Source organism: Muscardinus avellanarius, assembly GCF_963383645.1.
Source record: "Muscardinus avellanarius genome assembly, chromosome: 6".
NCBI lineage: Eukaryota > Metazoa > Chordata > Mammalia > Rodentia > Gliridae > Muscardinus > Muscardinus avellanarius.
The window spans coordinates 34,186,596-34,209,747 of record NC_137791.1 but is presented as its reverse complement, the minus strand read 5'-3'; the positions used below and the strand labels follow the sequence as shown (position 1 = coordinate 34,209,747).

The window sequence follows — 23,152 nt, the reverse complement described above, 5'->3', positions numbered from 1 at the left end:
AATAATTGGAAAAAAGGCAAAAAGAAAAAGTAGAAGAAAAGGGACTACAAGTGATAAGAAAAAATGGAGAAATAACCTATTGAATTAAAATTCTTAAAATTATAAAAATGTGAAACAACAAGTGGTAAATCAAAACCAATCAAATCATCATAGAAGTACAGATAAAATAAAAAAACTGAAAAGACTAAAATTTTTCCTTGCTAAGGTGTTTAACATATAGGGAATTCCTTCAGTTAAATGCAGTTTTGAAATCAGATAGGAATTAAGAGACACTGCCAATGTACATCCTTGGCTGTGTGTTCTCTGATTGGCTCTGTGTGTGGAGACAGCCTGCAACCTATTTTATCATTGATGTGGAAATTGTGTATTTATTTTTTTCATATCTGGATCAGGGTATATCTTTAAAATTTGTTGTGAAACTCAGCATTGTGCCTTATCTACCCATTCTTCTTTTTGTCCTCCTCATTATCTATGGGAAGAGCTTGGGTTTGTTCTGTGGAATTACACCATTTTCAGCCTGGCAAGTAGATCCCTCTTTGGTACAGGTGAATATTTGGGGTGCTTCCAAGGTTTACTTTATGCTTGGGGCGAAGCACCAGGAGCTACGGTTATTCACAGTGACTCCACCCTGTTTTCCTTCACATGGACTCAGGTGGCTCTAAAATTTCCATGGCTGTCCTGGAAATCTGTGCACTACTTTGTGTTGCAGAATGGCTGGAAACTTGACTTCCCTTCCCAGAAAACTGAAACATTTTAGATGTGAACCATGTACTTTTTGTGCTTCAGGGATCATGTGGGGAAATAAGACTGACTTTTCCCTCTGCTGTTGCTTATATAATAATTTTGTTAGCATTTCTCTTTCCTTCTGTTTGACTTTGCCTTACCCTACTGATAAAACATATTGAGTCTCTGAATCTCCCAAGTCTCAATATTAAACCTCAGTGTATTCCTTCTGTTACCCACCTCACAGAGTAACTATTCTTCAAATAATTGAGCTCTAAGCTCTACAGGACCAGTGACCTGAAGGCTGCTTCTATAATAACATTTTCCAATTTCCCAACTTATAAGATTTTAAAAGATATCTTATGCTGCATATTTTATCTATCTATTATATAGAATCTATTCTTTACTTATATCTTTAAAACAGTATGCATATACATAATATATATTTAGATTTGTGAAATTTAAAATTGTAGCAAAAATGTATGATGCTTTTGGACATTCTGGCATGAAATATCAACTAGTGTATTAAACATATACTTATTCACTTAGCAAGATTGACAAGAAATGGTGTTGGGCTTTGAGAATATTTAACCTATTTAACCTTACAATAAGACAATTCCTTTGCTCTCATGGAATATATATTCTATGAATTTATATTCCGTGAATATATTCAGTAATTACACAAGATAATTTCATAAGAGAAAGGGTAACACTAGGGTGTATTTTGGACCTGGCATAAAATAGTCAAGTACACATATGTTGAAAAAAATGAAAGTCTGAATTTCTTGTTCATTTGTTTATTATTGCCTACCTCCAGTTTTCAGAATCAATCTAATGTAAAAATAACTCTATGGAGAGAAAAAAGTGTCCAAGCTGTGTGAGGTGGAAAAGCAGGATCAGCAGCATTGCCATAAGATCTATTTTCTTCAGAACTATTATTATTTATGCCCTCCATATTTCTCTGTATGTGATGAGAATTCAGGAAAAATTCTAATTCCCAGTTAGAATAATTTAATTTCATGTTGTGTGACTATACATTGTATTTTTTAAAAAGCTTATAGAAATTTCCCTTTGCCTTCAATATTTTTTAAAATATTTTGTGGTATAAGTCTTATAATTCATTTTACTGGCTGCTGTTTTATCTCTTTAAATTTGGCAATTGATATCTTTCAGTTTTAGGAAATATTTTAATAACTTTATTAATTATTTCCTACCATCTGTTTTTTTTTCTCTTTCCATCTGGGCCTTCCAGTATTTGGACTTATGAATCCTCTAAGTGATATCTGTGTTTTTCTACATTTTCTACATGTGTTTATTTTTATTTAAGTTTTATAATATTTTCTTTACTTTCTATGATTCTGTTGAAGTTTTTATCTACCCATCATATTTTAAAATTTAGTCATGCTTTCTGAATTTTATGAAACTTTTTACTTATTTTTATGTAAGCAATCAGCTATTATCTCTGTGGTATGTAAATTACAGGATTTTTTAATGTTTTTTTTCTCCTTGCTTATGTTTATGTATATGTTTATTTTGGTCTTATTTTCCTTGTTAGAGTTTGTTCAGAAGTCCAATTAATGTTTTTTCTGTTCTTGAGTAAGAAAAGGACCATGAAAATATGACTTGGAATTGCTTGCCAAGGTTAAAGTTTTTCAATCATATACTCCCTTATATATGACATATGGAACATGTGGATTATTTTTTTTTTTTGGCTATTTCTATAGCTGTTGACATTCCTGGAGGAATGGGAGTGCAGTTCACTGGGGAAGAGAGCTGCTTCTCACAGCCTTTGGCATTCAGTGTTCTTCATAGTCTGTGAAATCTGTGAGTGGTAGAATTTCAGCATTCTATCTAGGGGTAAGAACTAAGTCATTCAGTGACTTACCAAAAAGGGCCTTTGTATTTTAATAATAACTGTGACTTTCATAAACTGAAATTTTTAGTAAATGTTCTACTTTATTGTTTAATATGTGAAGTAAACAAATGATTCAAATTAATCAATCACAATATTTGGATTCATCTTTCTCTAGACCACTAATCCACTAATTTTATTTTCACTCTCTCTCTCTCTCTCTCTCTCTCTCTCTCTCTCTCTCTCTCTCTCTCTCTGGTCTCTGTCTGTTTCTCTCTCTCTCTGTCTCTCACACACAGACACACATACACACACATTTTATTGGTGTATTGTAAACATATCTCATAGTGAGATACAAAGTGATACAAATATAAATGAATGTATCTCTTGGTGTATTTCTCTGTGCATCCCATCCTTTTGCCTCCTCCTAATTCCCATATATTTTAGTGAGATTGATAGTGATACCTTCAAATATGGACATATCTTTTTTTAATCTTTGCTTCTTCAGTCCTCTTTTTTCTTATCTCCATCTCCTTCTCCAACTTCCCTTCCACTATTCTACTGGTATTCTACTCATTAATCCAATGAGTAGATTTTATTTTCCATTCTTTTTCTAGTTTCTATATATGAGAGTAAACATATAATTTTTTTACTGTCTGAGACTGGTTGATCTCATTTAGCATATTTTCTATTTCAATCTATTTTTCTGAGAATGGCATAATTTTTCCCTTTGTGGCTGAGTAAAATGTCATAGAATATATACACCAAATTTTCTTTATCCATTTATGTATTAAAGAACATCAGTCTTGGTTCCCCAATTTGGCTATTGTGAATTCTGGTGCAGTAAACATAGATGTGAATGCATCACTATAGTATTTTGAATTTATTCTAAAATTAAGTTATCTGAGGAGTAGTATCACTGTGTTACATAGTTTTCACAGGTAAGGTCTTTTGAGAAAGTTTCATTATGATCACAATAAAGTTTGTATTAATTTAAAACTCCACCAACAGTGTATAAAGGTTCCATTTTCCCTACATCCTCCCTGAATTTATTGTTGTTAGTACTCTTGATAATTGGCATTCTAATTGGAGTTAGATGAAATCTCACTGTAGATTTTTGACAAAGATGCCTAAAACAAATGCTGGAGAAAAACAGTCTTTCCAAAAAATGGTGTTAAGATTGAAATTAGACCATTCTCTCACCTTGCAAAAAAGTCAAATAAAAATTGATCAGAGACCTAGAAATTAAACTGAAAGCTGCCATATCTAGAAGAAAACAGGAATTAACTCTCCTACACATTGACTTTCATAAAAACCTCCTCAGTGTGACCCTTAAAATTCAGGTAATACAATCAAGAATCAATAAATGGTTTGGAATAAATTAAAAAGTTTCTGTTCAGCAAAGAAAACAAAACTCTGAAGAGAGAACCCACAAAATGGAAGAAAACCTCTTTGAGCTATTTCTCCGACAGAGGACTAATATCTAGAATATATGAATATCAACAACAAAAATACACTCAGATAAGTAAATAACTTACTTATCAAAAAGCCCAATCAAATAACAAACAGCCCAATAAAAATGGGCAATAGAGCATAGTTTGGTGGTATAGACTTGTAATCTCAGTATTTGGGAAGCTGAGACAGGAAATTCTCAGGTTTGAGGCCAGTCTAAGAAACAGAGAAACCCTGTTCCAAAATTTAAAAAATGAAAAAGTGCTAGTGTATAGCTTGGTGGTACATTTCTCCTGGGTTCAATTCTCAGTACAAAAAAATAATCAAATAATTAAATAAATAATCAATTAAACTTAATAAACTCTTCATAAAAAAGAAATGCAAATTGCCAACAATGTTCAATATCATGAGCTCTCTGAATGCTTTAAAGTTTCCACTATTTTGCTATTATATCTTCTATAGATTTTTGCACATGCTTATATAAAATAAAATACTACTTTTATTTATATCAATTGCTTTATTTTCTTTGGTTTCCAAAAGTAAGTAGTAGCTGCTGATCAAAATAAAGTATCTTATTTAATGTTATTTAAGTCTCTCAAGTCTTTTACTGAATTAAAACAGTTTAGAAAAAATATTTTTCTTCTTTCTTTCTTTCTTTCTTTCTTTCTTTCTTTCTTTCTCTTTTTTTTCTTTCATTTTTGGTGGCACTGGGGTTCCTGGAAACCCTTCTACCTCTGGGATACACTCCCAGACCTATTTTTTATATTTTTATTTTGGAAACAGGGTCTCTTAAGCCAGCGCGGCTGGCTTCGAACATGAGCGATCCTCCTGTCTCTGCTTCCCAAGCATGGGAATTACAAGCCTGCACCACCATGCACGGCATATTTTTCTTTTAATAATCACAAGCCTTAATAATATAAAATTATAGCTATGTATTTTCATATGATCTATCAATCTGCATATCTCTCTGTCTACCCCACTCTGTAAACATATTGGTAGCTGCTAAAAAAAATTACAGAGTGAGATTTCTTTCTCACCTAACACATTTCTATCACATAAACGGAGTAGTTTTATTTTTCTGCCAGACAAAGTATGTACAACACTAAGTGCTCAATGGGCTAAATATAGTAAGATGAAAATAAATCATGGCTCATAGACAGGACTTCAAAAGGATAAAATTAAGAGAAAAACTTCTGTGGCTTTGTAATCAAGGCCACAATTCAGTTAGAAAAGAGTTTTGTGATTTTTATCATAGACTTTGTGTTCTGCCATCAATTATACTTGAGTTGATAATATAAACTAAAAGGTAACTGTTGCCATTGTTAGTTACTGATATCAAATAAACTGACATCTTAAAATAAGTTAGCAAAATTATTCCCTTGTTAAACATTCTTTAACATTAAACACAGACTATAATTTGGATGGATGCAATTTTTCTGTTTGGATTTTTTTGTACTTATTGTTTTCATTTTTGCCTCTTTTTAAAAAGAAGGAAAGTTTTGTTGCAGAATTATTTGCAAGTCCAATGATTGTGTATAATAGATAAAGAAGAAGGTTCCAAATACACTGAACTGCAGATGTGCCTGTTAAAACAGATTGCCTTTAAGTAGTGGTGCAAACTTAGATCCAGGCTGGCTTGTTTTGACCATCTTCACAAAGTAGCAGCAGGAAACACAGATCCTGATCATTAAAGGTCATGAAAAAATCATACTGTGCTCAATCTTCTGTGAGCATTCCTGTGTTTACTTGAACTGCCAATTGCCATGAAGTCTGTGAGGACTGAGAACATTTAGCTAATGTTTACTGTTTGTAACAGGAAATTGAACTTTGGATTTACAATTTTTTCATATGTGTGAATAATTAAATGTCACAGAAATATAATTTGTGAAATTCTAAATTAAAATATATAATAACTACACAATTTTAAGCTTTATTATTTTCATTTTTTCTTTCAATATTTTTGAAGTTGAAAGAAATTCTTATATAATGGATGCTTTTGAAATTTTTTAAATTGTTATTTTGGAAAACCCAACTTCAAAACTTTCCTAAATACATCTACCATATATTTTTCTTAAAAGACAGAGCTGTAAAAGGTAGTGATTCATTTATTCCATTATTTCAAGTAAATAAATGTGCCAAGTTCATAATAGATAATCATTTTAATACATACTAACTATATTACTTAAGTATGCATCATAAATCAGGCATTTTTAAGGTATATATCATGGAAACTTTTCAACAATTTTATAGTATTATTAATATAATTATTATTAAATCCATTTTGTTTATTCATTTAAATAATTCTTATTGAGTTCTTATCATATTCCAGTTAGTTGAGAATACTGAGGCTTAATTGTTTTACTTAACTTTTCTAAAAGCAAATGTGTGAAGGAGTACAAATAAAATGTTTTATTTTATTTTATTTTATTATTTATTTATTTATTTATTTTTTTGGTGGTACTGGGGTTCCTGGAAGCCCGTCTATCTCCGGGCTACACTCCCAGACCTATTTTATTTTTTGGAAACAGGGTCTCCTAAACCAGCGCGGCTGGCTTCGAACCTGCGCGATCCTCCTGTCGCTGCCTCCCAAGCGCGGGGATTACAAGCGTGCGCCACCACGCCCGGCTTATTTTATTTTATTTTATTTTATTTTTATGTTGATCATATTGAAAGTGGCGTACATTCAGACTGTACTTGGTGCCCTCTCACCCCGTATGTCCCCTCCCCCTTCCCACAATGAGTGTCCAAGTTAACCATGCTACATTCATACATTTACACATATCCATTAATCAACATCAGTCTTCTTCTACCCTTCCATTCTAGCTTTGCTGAGGTTTCCCCTCCATTATCTGGAGTCCCTCTGGTATTCCTAATAATCCTAGTTTGGGCATATTAGAGAAAACATATGTCTCTTCTTTTTCTGTGCTTGACTGATCTCACTTAACATAATATTCTCCAGGTCTTTTCATCTTGCAAACAAAGAAAATGTTAGATTTTAAAGCCTGCATTGTTACTATTAAAATGTAACAAATAATAATATAAATCTTAATGGAAAAAAGAGCCATTTAGAAAATCTAAGTTGAACTTTTTGTCTTGTACAGCTAAGATTATTTTTAGAATAGGTAAATAATATTTAAATTAGAGAATTATAAGTCTGTGGTTGTTTAATGCAGGTGAACAATTCATATTAAGCATTCTAAAGAAAGATTACTTAATATAATTTCCAAACATTAGCTTTTATTAAAACTGTATTTTGCAAAGCACTCTTAAATGAAAAGATAATTTTGATGAGAGAAAACATAAGCATAAATATTCTTTATCATTTATTTTTACCAGTAGAATATCAGAACAAAATAGGTTATAGCCTGGGTGAAGACAGAAAAACATAAAATAATAAAGGAAATACTTTAATTCTGTTCCACAACCAAAAATCAGTTGTTCTTTTTTTAAAACAAAGTTCATATAATATTTAAATTTTATATGTTAATATATTCCTTTTTTTGGTACTAGATATTTAATACAGGGGCATTATACTCCTAATCTACTCCACACCCCAACACACACCAGCCCTTTTTATGTTTTATTTCAAATCAAGATTTCAGAAGTTGCTGAGGTTGCCCTTGAATTTATGATCCTTCTGTCTCAATATCCCAAGGATTGGGATTGCAGGAATGTGCCACCTTGTCTGACTAAATAATACAGCTTTATGAGACAATACTCCAAATAACTTGATGATCTTATCCAAATGATATTTATGGTCCTTAATAATAAATAAATGTAGTTAGCCTATCAGTATAGGTTCTTCATGTTCTATTATTATTATTTTAAATGTACTATCAGTCTTTATTATATAGACTATCACCATATCAGTTTCCTGGCATATAATTCATCAAACACAACCTTAACTGTAAAATAACACCATGTTTGTGATGTCTTCATTGATATGTATTTCAATGGTTCTCCTGCCTATAAGTGGACCTCTATTATCTTTACTTCTGAACCAGGACATGTCCAAGTACTATCTCATGTCCTTTCAAAGCCACTTAAAAAATTGTCAGTTACCTCTTTTTATGTACCCACAGCAAATATGTACAGCAATGTACATATAAAAGACTCAGAATTTCTAAAAGTTTATTTCAATTATAAATCTATCCAATGTTAAGTAATTATATATAATATACAGATATAACCTATATCTATATATTATATCTGTATAAATTATATAGATATAAATAATATAGATATACCTTAAAATACTTTTTGACTGAGAATCTATAAAGATATCATTAGAATTATTTTGCTTTATGATTCCACTTAAAATCTTTTAATGTTTCAGCTTTGTTAGAAATGAGCTTGAGCAATTAATTTTTGTAATGTTTGAAAGACATAGAAATTATAAAATTATGGACTTGTTAATTGCACAGCCAATTTAATAAAAATGCTGTTTTATCAAGCTTAAGATAGCAGGATATAAGTTCTTGATTAAATTTTTAGTGTATTGTCTGCCTGAATTTTCTTAAAAATAAAACTGACATATTGCTAAAATTAAACTGATTTGATCTCATGTGAAAATTAAATTTAGAATTAGTCATGGTCAATTTCTTTCAGAAAAGATATATTCTAGATATTCATATTCATATTTTATTTTATTTTATTTTATTTTTGCATGTCTGGGGATGGAACTCAGGGGCATTAGACCTCTGAGCCACATCCCTTGCCCTATTTTTTTATTCTTTATTTTGAAACAGGGTCTCACTAAGTTGCAGAGGGCCTCACTAAGTAGCTGAGGCTGTCCACAAACCATGATCCTCCGGTTTCAGCCTCCTGAATGCTGGAATTACAAGCGTGCGCCACCACGCCCAGCTCTAGCTATCTATTTATATAATATAAGATTTCTTTTGTGTTACATATAGATTATTTTTTATTAATTCTAGTGACTATATGCAACACAGAGCTTCTAGCTAGTATAAAATACTTCATTAACGTCTATAAAATGACCAATATCTTGATACTAATCTTTGAATTTAAATATTGTTTTTAATATTTCTTTATTACTGGATTACAATCTCATATCATATTGTAAATTATGTTGATAGTGACATACATGCACACATTACTTGGGCTTTTCTCCAGTTCTCTTCCCATCCCCCTATCTCCATGCAGTATTGAAATTGGCATTGGTATTCTTAATATGTATATGAAACACCAATGGTAGTAAGTCCTTCATTGATCCCTACTCTTTCCCATCATCTTCCCCTAGATCACCTCCCAAGCATGGAATCTCAATGTAGTTTTGATTAGCATCTCCCAGATTGTTAATGATAGTGATTATTTTTAAGTATGTATTGGCCACTTGTATCTCTTCTTTTGGAAAGTATCTATTTAATTCAATGGATAATTTCTTTATTGGATTATTTGTTGTTTTTGTATAAAGTCTTCTAAGTTCTTTTTATATTCTAAATATTATTTCTTTAATAAGGGGATAACTGACAAATATCTCCTATCCTTAGACTTTATCTTTAGAAATTTTATGTTTTTGTTGATGAGCTGAAACTTTAGTTTGGTAATATTTAATTTACTAATTATTGTTTTAATTTTCTGAGCTATGGGGTCTTGTTGAGGAAGTTTCTACCTGTGCCTATATGTTGGAATGTAGGGCCTCTCCTCTCCTCTAGTAGCTTCAAGTCTCTGGTCTAATTTTATTTAATCCATCTCAAATTGATTCTTTTGCAGGACAAGAGGTAAGAATTTAATTGCATTTTTCTACAACTTGAAAACCAGTTTTCCCAACAACTTTGTTGAAAAGAATGTTTTTTCTCCAATGTATGTGCTTTTCACCTTTTCTGAAAATCATTTGTCTAACCCCTGCTTGTTTCTGTCTCAATTTGTATGGTATATCTTATTGTTCTTTCACCTTTAGCTTATGGATATTTTTTGTCTTTAAGGTGAGTTTCTAGCAAGCAGAATATAGGTGGATTATGATCTTTAACAACATTGCCATTGTATACTTTTTTTTTTGTGGTACTGGGCTTCCTGGAAGCCCTTCTACCTCTGGGCTACACTCCCAGACCTATTTTATACTTTTTATTTGGAAACAGGGTTTCTTAAGCCAGCGTGGCTGGCTTCGAACCTGTGCGATCCTTCTGTATCCACCTCCCAAGTGTGGGGATTACAAGCGTGCGCCACCACCCCCGGCCTCATTGTATACTTTTTAACTGGGGAATTTGGAGACCTTTGACACTTAATTGGAGATCTTTGATATTTAATTGGAGGCCTTAGATATTCAGTGTTATTAAAAATGATTTTAGTTTCCTGTAATTTTGAGTTATATTTTGTTTTATAATATTATTTCTCTTTCATTTAGTTGAACATCCATTGGAGTTAGCTCTTTCTCTTGTTCTGGACTCTGTTTTCTTTTTCTTATATGTATTTTATTTCTTTAAGTATTTTCTCTAGTCCTGGCTTGGTTGTCATAATTTTTTTGTTTGTTTGTTTGTTTTTTAGTTTCTGCTTCTCTTGCAAAGTTTCTATGTCTCCATCAGTTTTGAATGATATCTTTGATGGATATGATGGATACAGCACTTTTGGCTACAAGTTGTTTTCTTTCAGGGTCTGAAGCACATCACACCAACCCCTCCTGGCTTTTATGACTATGATTGGGAATTCTGGAGTGATTCTTATTATTTTAGTATGAATATTGCCCTTTCTTTGTTCTTGCTGCTGTTAAGAGTATTTTCTTGGCCTCTATTTTAGGCATTTTGATTACGGTGGGATGTGGGGAAGTTTTATTATCTTGTCTTAATATTCTGGTATATCTCCTCTATGTTGATGTCCAAGTCTCTATCTTTGGGAAATTCTCTGATATTATTCTCTGAAGAGGTTTCTGATACCCTTGGTTTGTGCTTCTAGATTTTCTTCAATGGTTATTTTCTATATGTTAGATTATTTTCATGTTATCCCATATTTCTTGTACACTCAGGTCATGTTATATTGTCTTTTCTATATTTTTTCACTGTGTTTTCATTTTATGAATAAGTTTTCCAAGAGTGAGACTAATTTTCAGTGGTTTAGCCTGTCAAAAATGATTTCTACTAACATCTTTAATTTGCTTATTGACCCCTTCATTTTACTCAAAGCCTCTTCTTGATTTTTACTTAGAGCCTCAATTTCTCTATTCATATGTTCTTCATTTTATGAACACTTTCTCTTATTTCATTTCTGAAGGCTTTGATCATATTTAAGATAAAAATTCTGAATTCTCCTTATAGCTTTTCTTGCATATATGTATTGGTGATCTCCCTTGTTGTTGATTGATGGGAGTTTATTGTTTTCTCACTATTCTTCATACTTATATTTTTAGAGTTCTCAGGTTTGCATTTCTGTTGTTTTGGCATCTTCTTTTGTGTGTGTGACTCTTGTATCTATTTGTTATTCCTTAAAAATAAGATCTGTGCTTGGGTATATATTTGTCTCTACAAATTTGTCACATAAATTCAAACTTTTCAGTTTGTCTTTCAGAGCCTCTTTAGCAAGATATTGTTCTTATTACAGGCAGACTGAAGACTCTGATTTCCTGCAGGCTTCTGTACTCATCATGTCCAAATTCCATAGGGTCAAAAACAATGATGTTTTCTTCAGAACCTGAAGCATGATGGTTGGAATTTGATGCCCCCAAAACACCACTGCTGCTCTGTTGATTGTGAATGCTTGAAACTGCAGAGTCCTGACATTTGGCCTCTGTGGACACTGGGCCTAAGCTGAGCAGGGCCAGAGATTTATGTTTTTAGCTTGTGGCTCAGCTTGCTGATCTTTGATGGACCAGTGATACCACCACTGACCTACTGATTATGATCATTTGGACTGCTTTCAGTCACTGGCATTCATGCATGCAAGTCAGAAACTCTGCTGCTGGAGAGAGTGTTGAGTTCCCAGCCGATAGCTGTGTTCAAGAAAACTCAATTTTGAGTCCCTAAACTTTCTGCTTTATTAGACCAAACTCTGTCAAGGAGAGACTTTACTGTTCTGAGCCTGGACCTTGTGTGGCTCATTTGTTTAGACCCATGGATACCACTGGTGCTTTGGGCAGCTATGATCATATAAAAAATTTTTGACCTCTAGCCTTGATGCTTATATCACTTGATCATAGCCCAGCAAAGATTTATAGATCTCTGAGCCTCCAAATTAGGTGGTTAAGTTATTTTATCTACAAACGCCACAGCTGCTGGTTCTGTGGGGATTGCTTGAGATCCTGCAAGGATATGGCAAACTGCCAACTCAAGGTCTCTCCTCCATGAATGCCCCTAGTGCAGTCTGCTAAGTCATATTTCTGCTGTCTCTAACTGTAGATTCCACCCCCATCTCCATGGTGGTGATTTGACCCCATGAGTCTGTTCATTACCATGTAAATTTCTGTAGCCATGTAGCATAGGCTTCTGCCAGGACAGTTTGTTAACTATGGTCTTGAGGGGAACCACTAAGTTCCTACATGCACAGGTGAATTCAGGTAAAGCTGAAGAATTACACTGTTAGGTGTTGCTGGGCCATTTGGGTAGTCTATTCTTGATGTACTGGAGCATGAAGAGAGGAGTGTGAATGCTTTAGATGATTCTATAATCACTGGCTTGACAAGGTTCTATTGCTTCTTTGCTGGAGTTGGTCTCTGATTGCCATTGGTTGAGGCAGCCTTCAGCTCATCATGAACTCACAAAGATAGTGCCGCCTCCTCTCTGTGCACTCCAGCTGAGACATGTAGAGCTCTTTTTAGTCCTCTTCTTTCTCTGCTGCCTCCAATTTTACTGTGTTTCAGCCGTCATTCTTCTCTTGAGTACTGTCTGCTTTTATTCCTTTGTCAAGAAGCAGTGTTCACAGTGGCTGAGATTTGAGTCTCAGAAAGCCTGAGACATGCTGTCTTTCTCTATTCCACAACTTTAATATGAGTAATACTATTTAAAATTAAGGATTCAAAGGAGAGAATCTTAAAACAAAACATAATAACCTAAATATACCATATATGTTATAGCAGAGCATTAGCACCAAGATAAGAAAACTACACAAATTCAGAAAATGACTTAATTTCTGACTAAAATATAAAGTGACCAGAATCTTCTAATAAACTTTAGCTTATCTACTGACAATAATAAAACAAATATAATACTCTCTTGGTAAATCTTAACTTACTATTTGAGACTAAAAAATATAAGACATACAATTATACAAAATATAACTCAAGTATATGAGTCAAATTCCTATCTTGAAATGAAAGCGACATTTTGGACTTTGTAACATTATATAGACAATTTACTTATTTACATAATTACTTTTACATATTCAAATTTGTTATTATTTTATAGTGTTATCAGACATTGTTTTAAACTTTCTTTTTTTAATGTAATACATTTATTTTAAAATTAGACAAATTAAATTTGCTTTTGTTTGGGAAAAAAAAATCATTCATGCATTGTGTAGCACTCAGCAACAGAGGAGGTTTGTAGAGTATTGATTGGCAATGTGAACAGTGTGTTTTTATAGGCCAAATGTGAAAGCAAACTAGAGGAATCTTATGATTGGTTAAGGCAAGACATCTCTTTTACTTGAGCATAATATATTGGGGGCATTTTTTATATTTGGCCGTGATCTGATCACTTAGCTGCCTTTGAGTTCCTGATGCTTTGCTGCTTGTTATTGGCTGGGTTAAACCCAGATATTTGTTAACTAAATACTCCTAGTTTGGTATTTTGAGTCAGATTACAGTTTTTTTTTTATTTAGGCACTTAAATAATGAAGACAACCTCAGGTTACGGGCCTCCTGTTTATTTAATCTACTGAACATTAAAAAGTTAAAAACAAGCAAACAAAATAACTTTCCTAGGATCATATCAATCAGGCTAATCTACTGTATCATTTTATATGTTTCTAATATTTTTCAAATATTTGGGTTTTTTTGCTTTGGTCATAACATTAATTTTTCACTTTTTTCACCTAAGATTATTCCTTATTTATTTATGTACTTATTTATTTTGGTACTGGGGGAAACCCAGGGGTATTCTACCTCTGAACTGTACCAATGACCCATTTTTTATTCTTTATTTTGAAAAAAATGTCTCAGTAAGTTGTAGATGGTCTTACTAAGTAGCTGAGACTTTCTAGAAACCTGCAATTCTCCTCTCTCAGCCTCCCAAGTACTGGGATTACAAGTGTGTGCCAGCACCGTTGGATTATCATTTTATATTTATTTAAATAGACTTTACCCTTAGACTATATTTATTTTAGTTATAAATTAAGATTTAATTTGGTCATTGGCCTTAAAGTATGGTTCTAAAGGTAGCTTCATGGCCAAGGACAGTGTTGAAAATATACGTTTTGGACTATACCACAGATCTACTGAATCAGAAACTATAAGGTTGGGCTGATGTGGTATGCTATATGGTATTTTGTTAACTTCTTCAAGTCATTCCAATGTATGCCAAAGTTTAAAAACTACTGTTTTGAACATATTTCCCAAAATTTTATTTAACATTTTTTATTTATTATTATAAAATATCATCACTTAATAGGTTTCAATAAATCATATTTTTAAGTTTTTGATTTTTTATTTAAATTTTATATAATGCTTTACAGCTAAAGTAAAATATTAAAGACTAAAATGCTTAAAATTCAATTTTAAGACTTATTTCAGTTTTTACTACTATCTAAAATATAAGCTAAGCCATTGATGCTGTTGTTCCAGCAGTTCTGAAAGAAATTAAATCTCAACAACTTCATTCTGCCTAGAGATATCAGCAAACACTATATAATAGGGCATACATTTGAATTAACCATACAAGGAATTGGGGTAGTGAAATGGCTCGTAGCCATTCTACTACTACTGCCAGAGAGAGTAACACCTAGAGAATAGTACTCAACTCTGAGGTAGACTACTATAGCACCACTGCCACCTGACCCAGCAACTGCCCCAGCCATTCATACCAGCTTAAAATCCTTGAATACTAGTAGACACACCAGCTATAGGATACATGGTGCCCATTCTTCCAGACCATCATACTTTTGACATGGGCTAACATGTTATGCCTGTGCATCCTGAAATCTACACAGGTACACTTACATCTGTCTTTATAGCTCAGGGCACACACAGCATTTCTTTAACAGGCATACAATGTGCTGTAAGAACTAGAAGGAAATCTAGCTGCTAGACCACAAATTTCTCCAGGCGTCCAGAGAAGTATATGGTTCCAAGATATTTCAAGGAATGGTGAAAGCCTTCTAGGTTTTCAACCAGAGAATGTAGAGGTGGATGGCACTAACTCTGTGTGGAAAGACGTCAAGACCTGAGTTTTGCAATTTTTAAAAAAATAATGTTGAACTAGTTAAAGAGAAAACTTGTGTGATACCTATTGTCACATCCAGAAAAACTTAGAGGACAAGTGAAGGAAGTGTGGGCATTTATTATGCCTTGCCAAACCTGATGGAATCTACATCTTGAAGGCCTAATAATAAATCTCTTTATCACAAGTAGCTTAGCAAAAAATAATTTATACAAATCTTTTATTTCACTAGTGTTGATTTCTAAGTTTATTTGATAGGTTATACCATTATTTAATGTTACATACATCAATTCAGTTTTAGGTTTTCATTTAGTGTCTTAATGTATTAATTAGATTTATTTTTATCACTTTTTATGCTCATTTTGATACACTCTCCTCTTTTCTTACCCTTTCTCTTTTTGCATTATTTGCTTCTCTTTCTGCCACTTATGTTAGTTTTACTTCTTTTTTTCCTTTTATGAACAAATCATTTACTAGTTATTATATTTGCTTTATCTCTCTAAAACCTAATTGTTCACCCTAGCTTAAACATTAATCCCCTTTTCTACTTTTGGACTTGTATAGTTGTGCAGAACATTTACAGTAAGTTTTCATAGTTTCTTTTCATATGTTTCCTCAGAGGCTATTGCAGTCTGGTGTTTATTTTTTTCCCTCACAGCAATACTAAAAATAGATAATAGCACAGGGATCACATTGAGTGGGTATCTTGACACTTAGATATATCCCCAGCCCAGTTCACATAGTAAAGAGAAAGCAATTTATAAAAGACCCTCATATGACAGTAGAAGAGATATCTATATTGCCAAATTGAAAGTAGAAACATAAAGATACAAAAAAGATAAAGCAAGATAATAAGATGCCTCAACAGGTTTATAACAAACTGGGTGTGGTGGTGCATATCTGTAATCCCAGCATTTGGGAGGCTGAAACAGAAGGATCGTCGTTCATGGACAGCCTTAGATACTTAGTGAGGCTCTTTGAAACTCATTGAGACCCTGTTTCAAAATAAAGAATAAAAAATACTGCTGTGGGCGTAGCTCAGAGGTAGAATGCCCCTGGGCTCCATCCCCAGTAACGAAAAAAAAATTTTAATGTGCCAATAACTAATCCCTTAGACATAGAAGTAGAGGAAATGTCAGTCAAATAATTCAAACAGTTGATCAGTTTTAAAATGATCAATGAACTAAAAAACAGCTAAGAAATAACTTAAGGGAGAACTTATTAATTTAAAGAATGAATTAAGAGAGAAAATTATTCATTTTAAGATATTAAAGAATACTTTGATATAAAGAGATACAGATTCTGAAAAGAAACCAAGCAGAAATCTTGAAAGTGAAGCACTAATTAATCAAATAAAACTTCAACAAAAAGCCTCATCATCATATTAGACTATGAAGAGAAAAATTTATTAGGGTTTGAAGACAATGTATAAGAATTAGAAAATTTATGAAATTTTAGCTAGGACTATTAGGTAATAGAAAAATATTAAATGAATATAAATTGAAAAGATGGGTTCAAGTGATCCATATTTATATTTATAATACTATATTTAGAAGATACCAAAAACTCACCCAGAAGACTTTTAGAGGTCATAAACAAGTTCAGCAAATTAGCATGATAGAAAATATATCTATAAAAATCAATATATTTTCTATATACCAAAAATGTCTTCTGAGAAATAAGGAAAATGATTGCATTCATGATAGTTTCAAATAGAATAAAATACTTGGAATAAACATATCCAGGAGGATTAAAGGCCTCTATTGTAAAAATAATAGAACTCTGAAATTGTACCTAATAGAAAATAGAAAGACTTTCTATGTTTATGGATAGGCTGACTTACTATTATTTAAATGATTGGATAATCAAAACCAAACTACAGATTCAATGTGATACCATTAAGGAATCATGGATATTCTTCATAAAATTGATAAATTCAATAGAAAAAATCATATGCTATATCAAAATAGCCACAATAGCCAAAACAATGTTGGGCAAATGCTCCTATGTTGGAGACATTATAATACCAAATTTTTAATTCTATGATAGAGGTATATTTAAAAGAGTTTAAGGCTGGTATAAAAAGAGACCGGTAGACCGACAGAACAGAATAGAAGACACAGAGTTAAACCTACAAAGCTACATTCATTTGATTTCTGACAAAATTGCCAAAATCATGTGTGGGAGAAAAGGCAGCTTTTTAACAAATGGTGGTATGGAAGCTGTATATATCTATGTAGAAGAAAACTACTATAGCCCTTTCACTCTGTATAAAATAAACTCCAATGAGTCAATGATCTAATTATAAAGCTGGAACCTGTACAACTAGTAGAAAAAATATAGGACACTTTAAAATATAGTCACAGGCAGCCAGATGTGGTGGTGCATGCTTGTAATCACAGCATTTGGGAGGCTGAAACAGGAGGATCACGGTTCATGGGTAGAATGCCCCTGGATTTCATCCCCAGTGCCTAAAAAATAAAGAGTCACAGGCAAATGTCTTCTAGATAGGACTTTAATATCTCTGCAAATAATATAAATAAAAAGATGGCACCAAATTTAAAAGCTTACACACAACATTAACAATTAGCAGAACAAAAGAATGGAAATGTCCAACGGAAAAGGGATTAAATTTTTGCCAATTATTTTTCTGACAGAGGACTAATATCAAGAATATATCAAAGCTGGGTGTTGTGGCACATGCTTGTAATCCCAACATTTGGGAGGCTGAGACAGGAGGATTGTGGTTCGCAGCCAGCCTCAGCTACTACTCAGTGAGGCCCTTTGCAATTCAGTGAGACCCTGTTTCAAAATAAAAAATAAAAAATTGGGGCTTGGGGTGAAACTTGGAGGTAGAATGCCCCTGGGTTTCATCCTTAGTACCACAAAAAATGAATATATCAAACTCAACACTAAAAATGCAAAATATTCCAATCAATAAATAGGCACCGGAACGAAACATATTTATCAAAAGGAGTACACATGTCTAACAACTAAAATTTCAACATCTTTAACCATCAGAAAAATGCAAATCAAAGCTACACTGAGATTCCATCTTATTCCAATTAAAATGGCAGTCATAAAGAATACAAATAACAATGCATACCTGTAAGAATTTTGGGCAAAAGAACTGTAATGAACTCTTCGAGGGGATGTAAATTTGTACAACTACTATACAAGTCATTGTGAGTGCGGGAAGTTCTTAAAAAGCTAATAATAAAACTATTATATGCTCTACCTCTACCACTACCTAGTATTTATCTAAAACAATTAAAGTCAGTGTATTTTAGAGACACTTACATACCTGTGTTAATTTTAGCACAATTAACAATAGTCAAGTTATGGGATTAGTCTAAGTTTCACTCAAGAGATGAATGGATAAAGAAAATATGATACACACACACACACACACAGGAGAAATATCCAGCTGTAAAGAAGATCAATAATAATGTTTTACAAAAAAATCATGGAACTGAATATTTTAATTTTCATCTTAACAAGTTCTACTCAGAGAGAAAACTGTTGTTTATTTTCTCTTGTATGTGGAAGCTAGTGGGGAGAAAAGAGAAACAGGTGACTACTAGAAGTGAAGGAGATGAGGGAAGGAGAATGAGAGATTGTTGCATCTATCGGGGCATAAAATATGATAATTATTTTTATGTAGGTGCAAATAAGACACAAAACCTATTATTCTATATAATTAATAGGCATCAAAAACCATTTTGGTATGGATATACATTATAAAATAATTTAATGTACGTGTTCCATTTATAAAGTAAATAAAATTGATCTTAAAAATGTGTTTCTTTTGCATAGTATGTTCTATGAAAATGAGCTTATGAGGATATTTAATTAACATTTAAATGGAGTTTTATATATAGTAAATCAATTAGTCCTGTTTACCTTACAAAGATGGTTATTATCTCTAACAATATGAAGATTATTATTTAAGATAAAAAACTGAGTGACATGAGATACTTGCCAAGATTCTGAGTCTTGCAAGGTGTGAAGCTGCAATTTAAACTTAGGTTCAGAACATATGTTAGTAATTTTTATGATACTAAGTAGGGAGAAACTTTAAGCATTATGGTACTCTGAGAAGGGAGAGCTCCAGGGGAGGAAGTGTGGAGGAATGTTGGGAGCATTCATCATCTGGAAGTTTTTATACAACTGTCTCTGTCACTGAAACAATAATGCAACTGATTATACTTTGATTGTTTTAGAACCTATTTTCTCTTTTATATTTTGCAATGTACAAAATGAACCAAGGAACCAAATGGCTTTCTATTCTTTATCTACAGGATCCCTCACTCAGGATGGCCCATTTAAATCTTGTGATAATAAGTACTGTGGCTTGGGAAGACACTGTGTAATCAGCAGACAGACAGGGCAAGCAGAATGTGCCTGCATGGAACTTTGCAAACGGCACTACAAACCTGTGTGTGCATCTGATGGGGGATTCTATGAAAACCACTGTGAAGTGCACAGAGCTGCCTGTCTGAAAAAACAAAAAATTACCATTGTTCACAATGAAGACTGCTTCTTCAAAGGTAAATATGAGGTGAACTCTACACTATTTCATTTCTGTTCTTCACTAATGCTTTTAAATTTAAACTCTAGCAAGTGTCAAGAAAGAGGGGAAGAAAAAAAGGATGGAAGATAATGAGTTTAATCACACCAATAAGCAACAGTGTAGGAAAATTTACATGAGTCCAATCTTGATATTCAGTTATAAAAATAACTCCAGCCAAAATATGATTCACCATTTAATATGTTACAGCATTGCACCATATGGCTTTCCTATCATAAAGATATCAGGAATCCAGAGTGGCCAATTTGGTCTTCAGTCAAATCCAGACAGTGAAAAGCACCTGGAATAGAATTGAAGGGAGAGTGTATGCCAAGCCATGCTGTGATAATATCTTCCTCATTAAAAATAACGGTTTTAGTCTGTACTACATAATTCACATTATATGAAACCTTTGATTGTCCACTAAAATAAATATGAAAGACTCAAATAAGAGATGATAGTACTTTAACATTTTTAAGGATTGATATTTATTTTTATGTATTTAAAATCATTGTTTTATTGAAAAGTGCCTCTGAATTAGTAATTTGATGCAATATATTTAACATCCGATATAATCATCAATAGCTTTAACATCATTTAGATTTTTAAAAATTAATTTGACAATTTATTTGTACTGAAGAGAAATTTCCTGATAATAGTTAATACCCAGTTGAAATTGATAGATTTAAATATACAGAATTTGCATAATTTTAACTGGTTAATTATTTGCTTGATTCTTAACCTTAGCTTAGCTCCAAATTCAAGTTTCTCAAAATGTTTTAATATGCTTATACTAAAAAATTGTGAGCTGGGCGTGGAGGCGCATGTTGATACCCTAGGATTGCAGTTCGCAGACTGCCTCAGCTACTTAGTGAGGCCCTCCTCAACTTAGTGAGACCCTGTTTCAAAATAAAGAATATAATATAGGGCAGGGGTGTAGCTCAGAGATCGAATGCTCCTGGGTTACTTCCCAAGACCCATACAAAAAAGTGTAATTTTTATTTAACTGAGATGTATAACTAACACATAATATTTTTATAATTTATTAACTCATTTGTTAAGATAAAAAGTTTAAAAAATTATTTTCCAATCTATTATAATAAAGTATTATTTACAAGGTGATAAAAAAGAATAAGGCTTTTCAAGTGATGTAAGATGTAATTAATTATGTGTTTACTAGAAGCCACACATAATGATGTAAAATTATAAGAATAGTCTACTTACAACCATTTCCAACTTGAATACACATGCAGATAGTTTTATAATGCTGTGTTCTCTTCTTTTTACCAAAAGAATAGCAGATTCTTTCATTTGGAGTTTGGTTTACTCCTTTTATCCTTTTTTCTACCAATTCTATTTTTACCAATACTTAAAACAGTTTCTATTAGCATCGTACATTTTTGCTCATAGAGATTTTTTTTTTCAATTTCAACCTGAGATGGTATAGTGGAAATTATACTATTGCACTCAAAAGTTAAATAAAACTTAGACAATAAAATTTAATAAGTCAAATACATTACTTGGAATCATATTTCAAGCTGAGGTTTTATTCACTTTATACCCAGAAATTGATTATATGAAGGCCTATGATATTAAATATCATGTGAGAAAATAATCTTGTATATTTAGTTCTCTATCAGTAGATACTTAGGTATAATGTCACTCAAAGATGAATAGGGAAATAGCTTATTAGCTTCTTCAGTTTTCTGCATAAAACAATTGTTTGAAAGCTTTTGTCCTTCAGATTTATTCTAAGCTTATTTATTAGGTATATATTTGTTTCAAAATACTTTCTCATCATACACAGTATTAAAATTCCATTTATATTTTCTGAGTTGTTTACCAAGCATTAGCATATTATTTAAGCCTTCTCTAAATTGCGGATTTTCTCCTTTTCTTAATAAAAGACAGCAAACTCCTAAAATTGCTTCATTTTAGCAGAAAAAAAAAATATAGAACAAACAAACTGTATCTCTAGGATGCATTTGGCCAAGTTAAGCTATAGAAAAAGATTCTAAAAAGCTAAAGGCTTAACCTTGTTATGGTGGCTAAATTTACTTCTATAATTTTAAAACTTCAGTAAGTTACTTTGCTTTTTATAATGATCCAATGGAAAAACCAAATCAAAATATAAAATTCAAGAACCACAAAACTTATATTTAATTATACATGTTTCAATATAAAAGTAAAAGTCAATGCAAATAAAATAGAAAACACATTTGTTCTTTTAGACTAACAAAATATGATTATGAAATTTAAATGACAGATAGCAAAGATGAACCTATTAACCTAATCCAGATAGCAACCTGTTTTTAAATTTTAATAACATTGTATTGGATCAAAACTGCATTCACTTGTTTAGTTATTTGGCACTTTAAGAGGAGAACAGAATATTGTAGTTTTTTTTAACCATCATCTATGGCACACAAAATCTGAATATTTTTATTTAGATTTTCCCAGAAAGTTTGATTCCCCTCATTTTAAAATCATTTGTACCTAAAGGCTCATGTTTTAATATTACTAGAAGATATTTACTGTTTTTTTTTCCTGACTTGTTTTAAATATTAAGGACTAGCCAGGCATGGAGGTACACTTGTAATCCCCGTACATGGGGTCCTGATACAGAAGGATCACAGGTTTGCAGCCAGCCTAAGCTACTTAGTGAGGCCCTCCACAACTTAGTGAGATCTAGATTCAAAATAAAGAAAAAAAAAATAGGGCTGAGGATGTATTCGGAGATAAAATGCCTCTGGGTTCCTTCTCTGGTACTGAAAATCAATCAAACAAATAAATAAATAAATGTAGGGACTGACTTGATAAAGCTGAATAGAACGAAACACACACACACACATGAATATAAATAAAACAGAAATCTGAGAAAGATCCATGGGTGATTCCAAAGTAAATCTTTCTGGTTCATGGATCTTTCTGGTTACAAATATAATAAAATACTTTTGTAAAAATAAATTGGGTAAAAGATTCATAGGACTTTCAGTATTATTTTTCATAAATGCAAATGAATCGTTCTTTTTTTTTTTTTTTTTTGCGTGTCTGGGGATGGAACCCAGGGGCATTCGACCTCCGAGTACAGCCCCTGCCCAATTTTTTTATTCTTTATTTTGAAACTGGGTCTCACTGTGTTGCAGAGGGCCTCACTAAGTAGCTGAGGCTGTCTGCGAACCACAATCCTCTGGTCTCAGCCTCCTGAATGATGGAATTACAAGTGTGCACCAC

At 32.4% G+C, this 23,152-nt stretch overlaps 1 protein-coding gene across 3 annotated transcripts in view; it reads left to right on the top strand.

The window, feature by feature from the left end:
* FSTL5 (follistatin like 5) overlaps positions 1 to 23,152 on the top strand; it is a gene marked incomplete at both ends in the record, with an annotated part of 758,080 nt that overhangs the window by 200,616 nt on the left and 534,312 nt on the right. For all 3 annotated transcript variants that reach the window (XM_080697087.1, XM_080697086.1, XM_080697085.1), the window contains one exon: positions 19,650 to 19,898. In XM_080697087.1, coding sequence (XP_080553213.1) covers positions 19,650 to 19,898 — 249 coding nt within the window. The remainder of the gene's footprint in view (positions 1 to 19,649; positions 19,899 to 23,152) is intronic.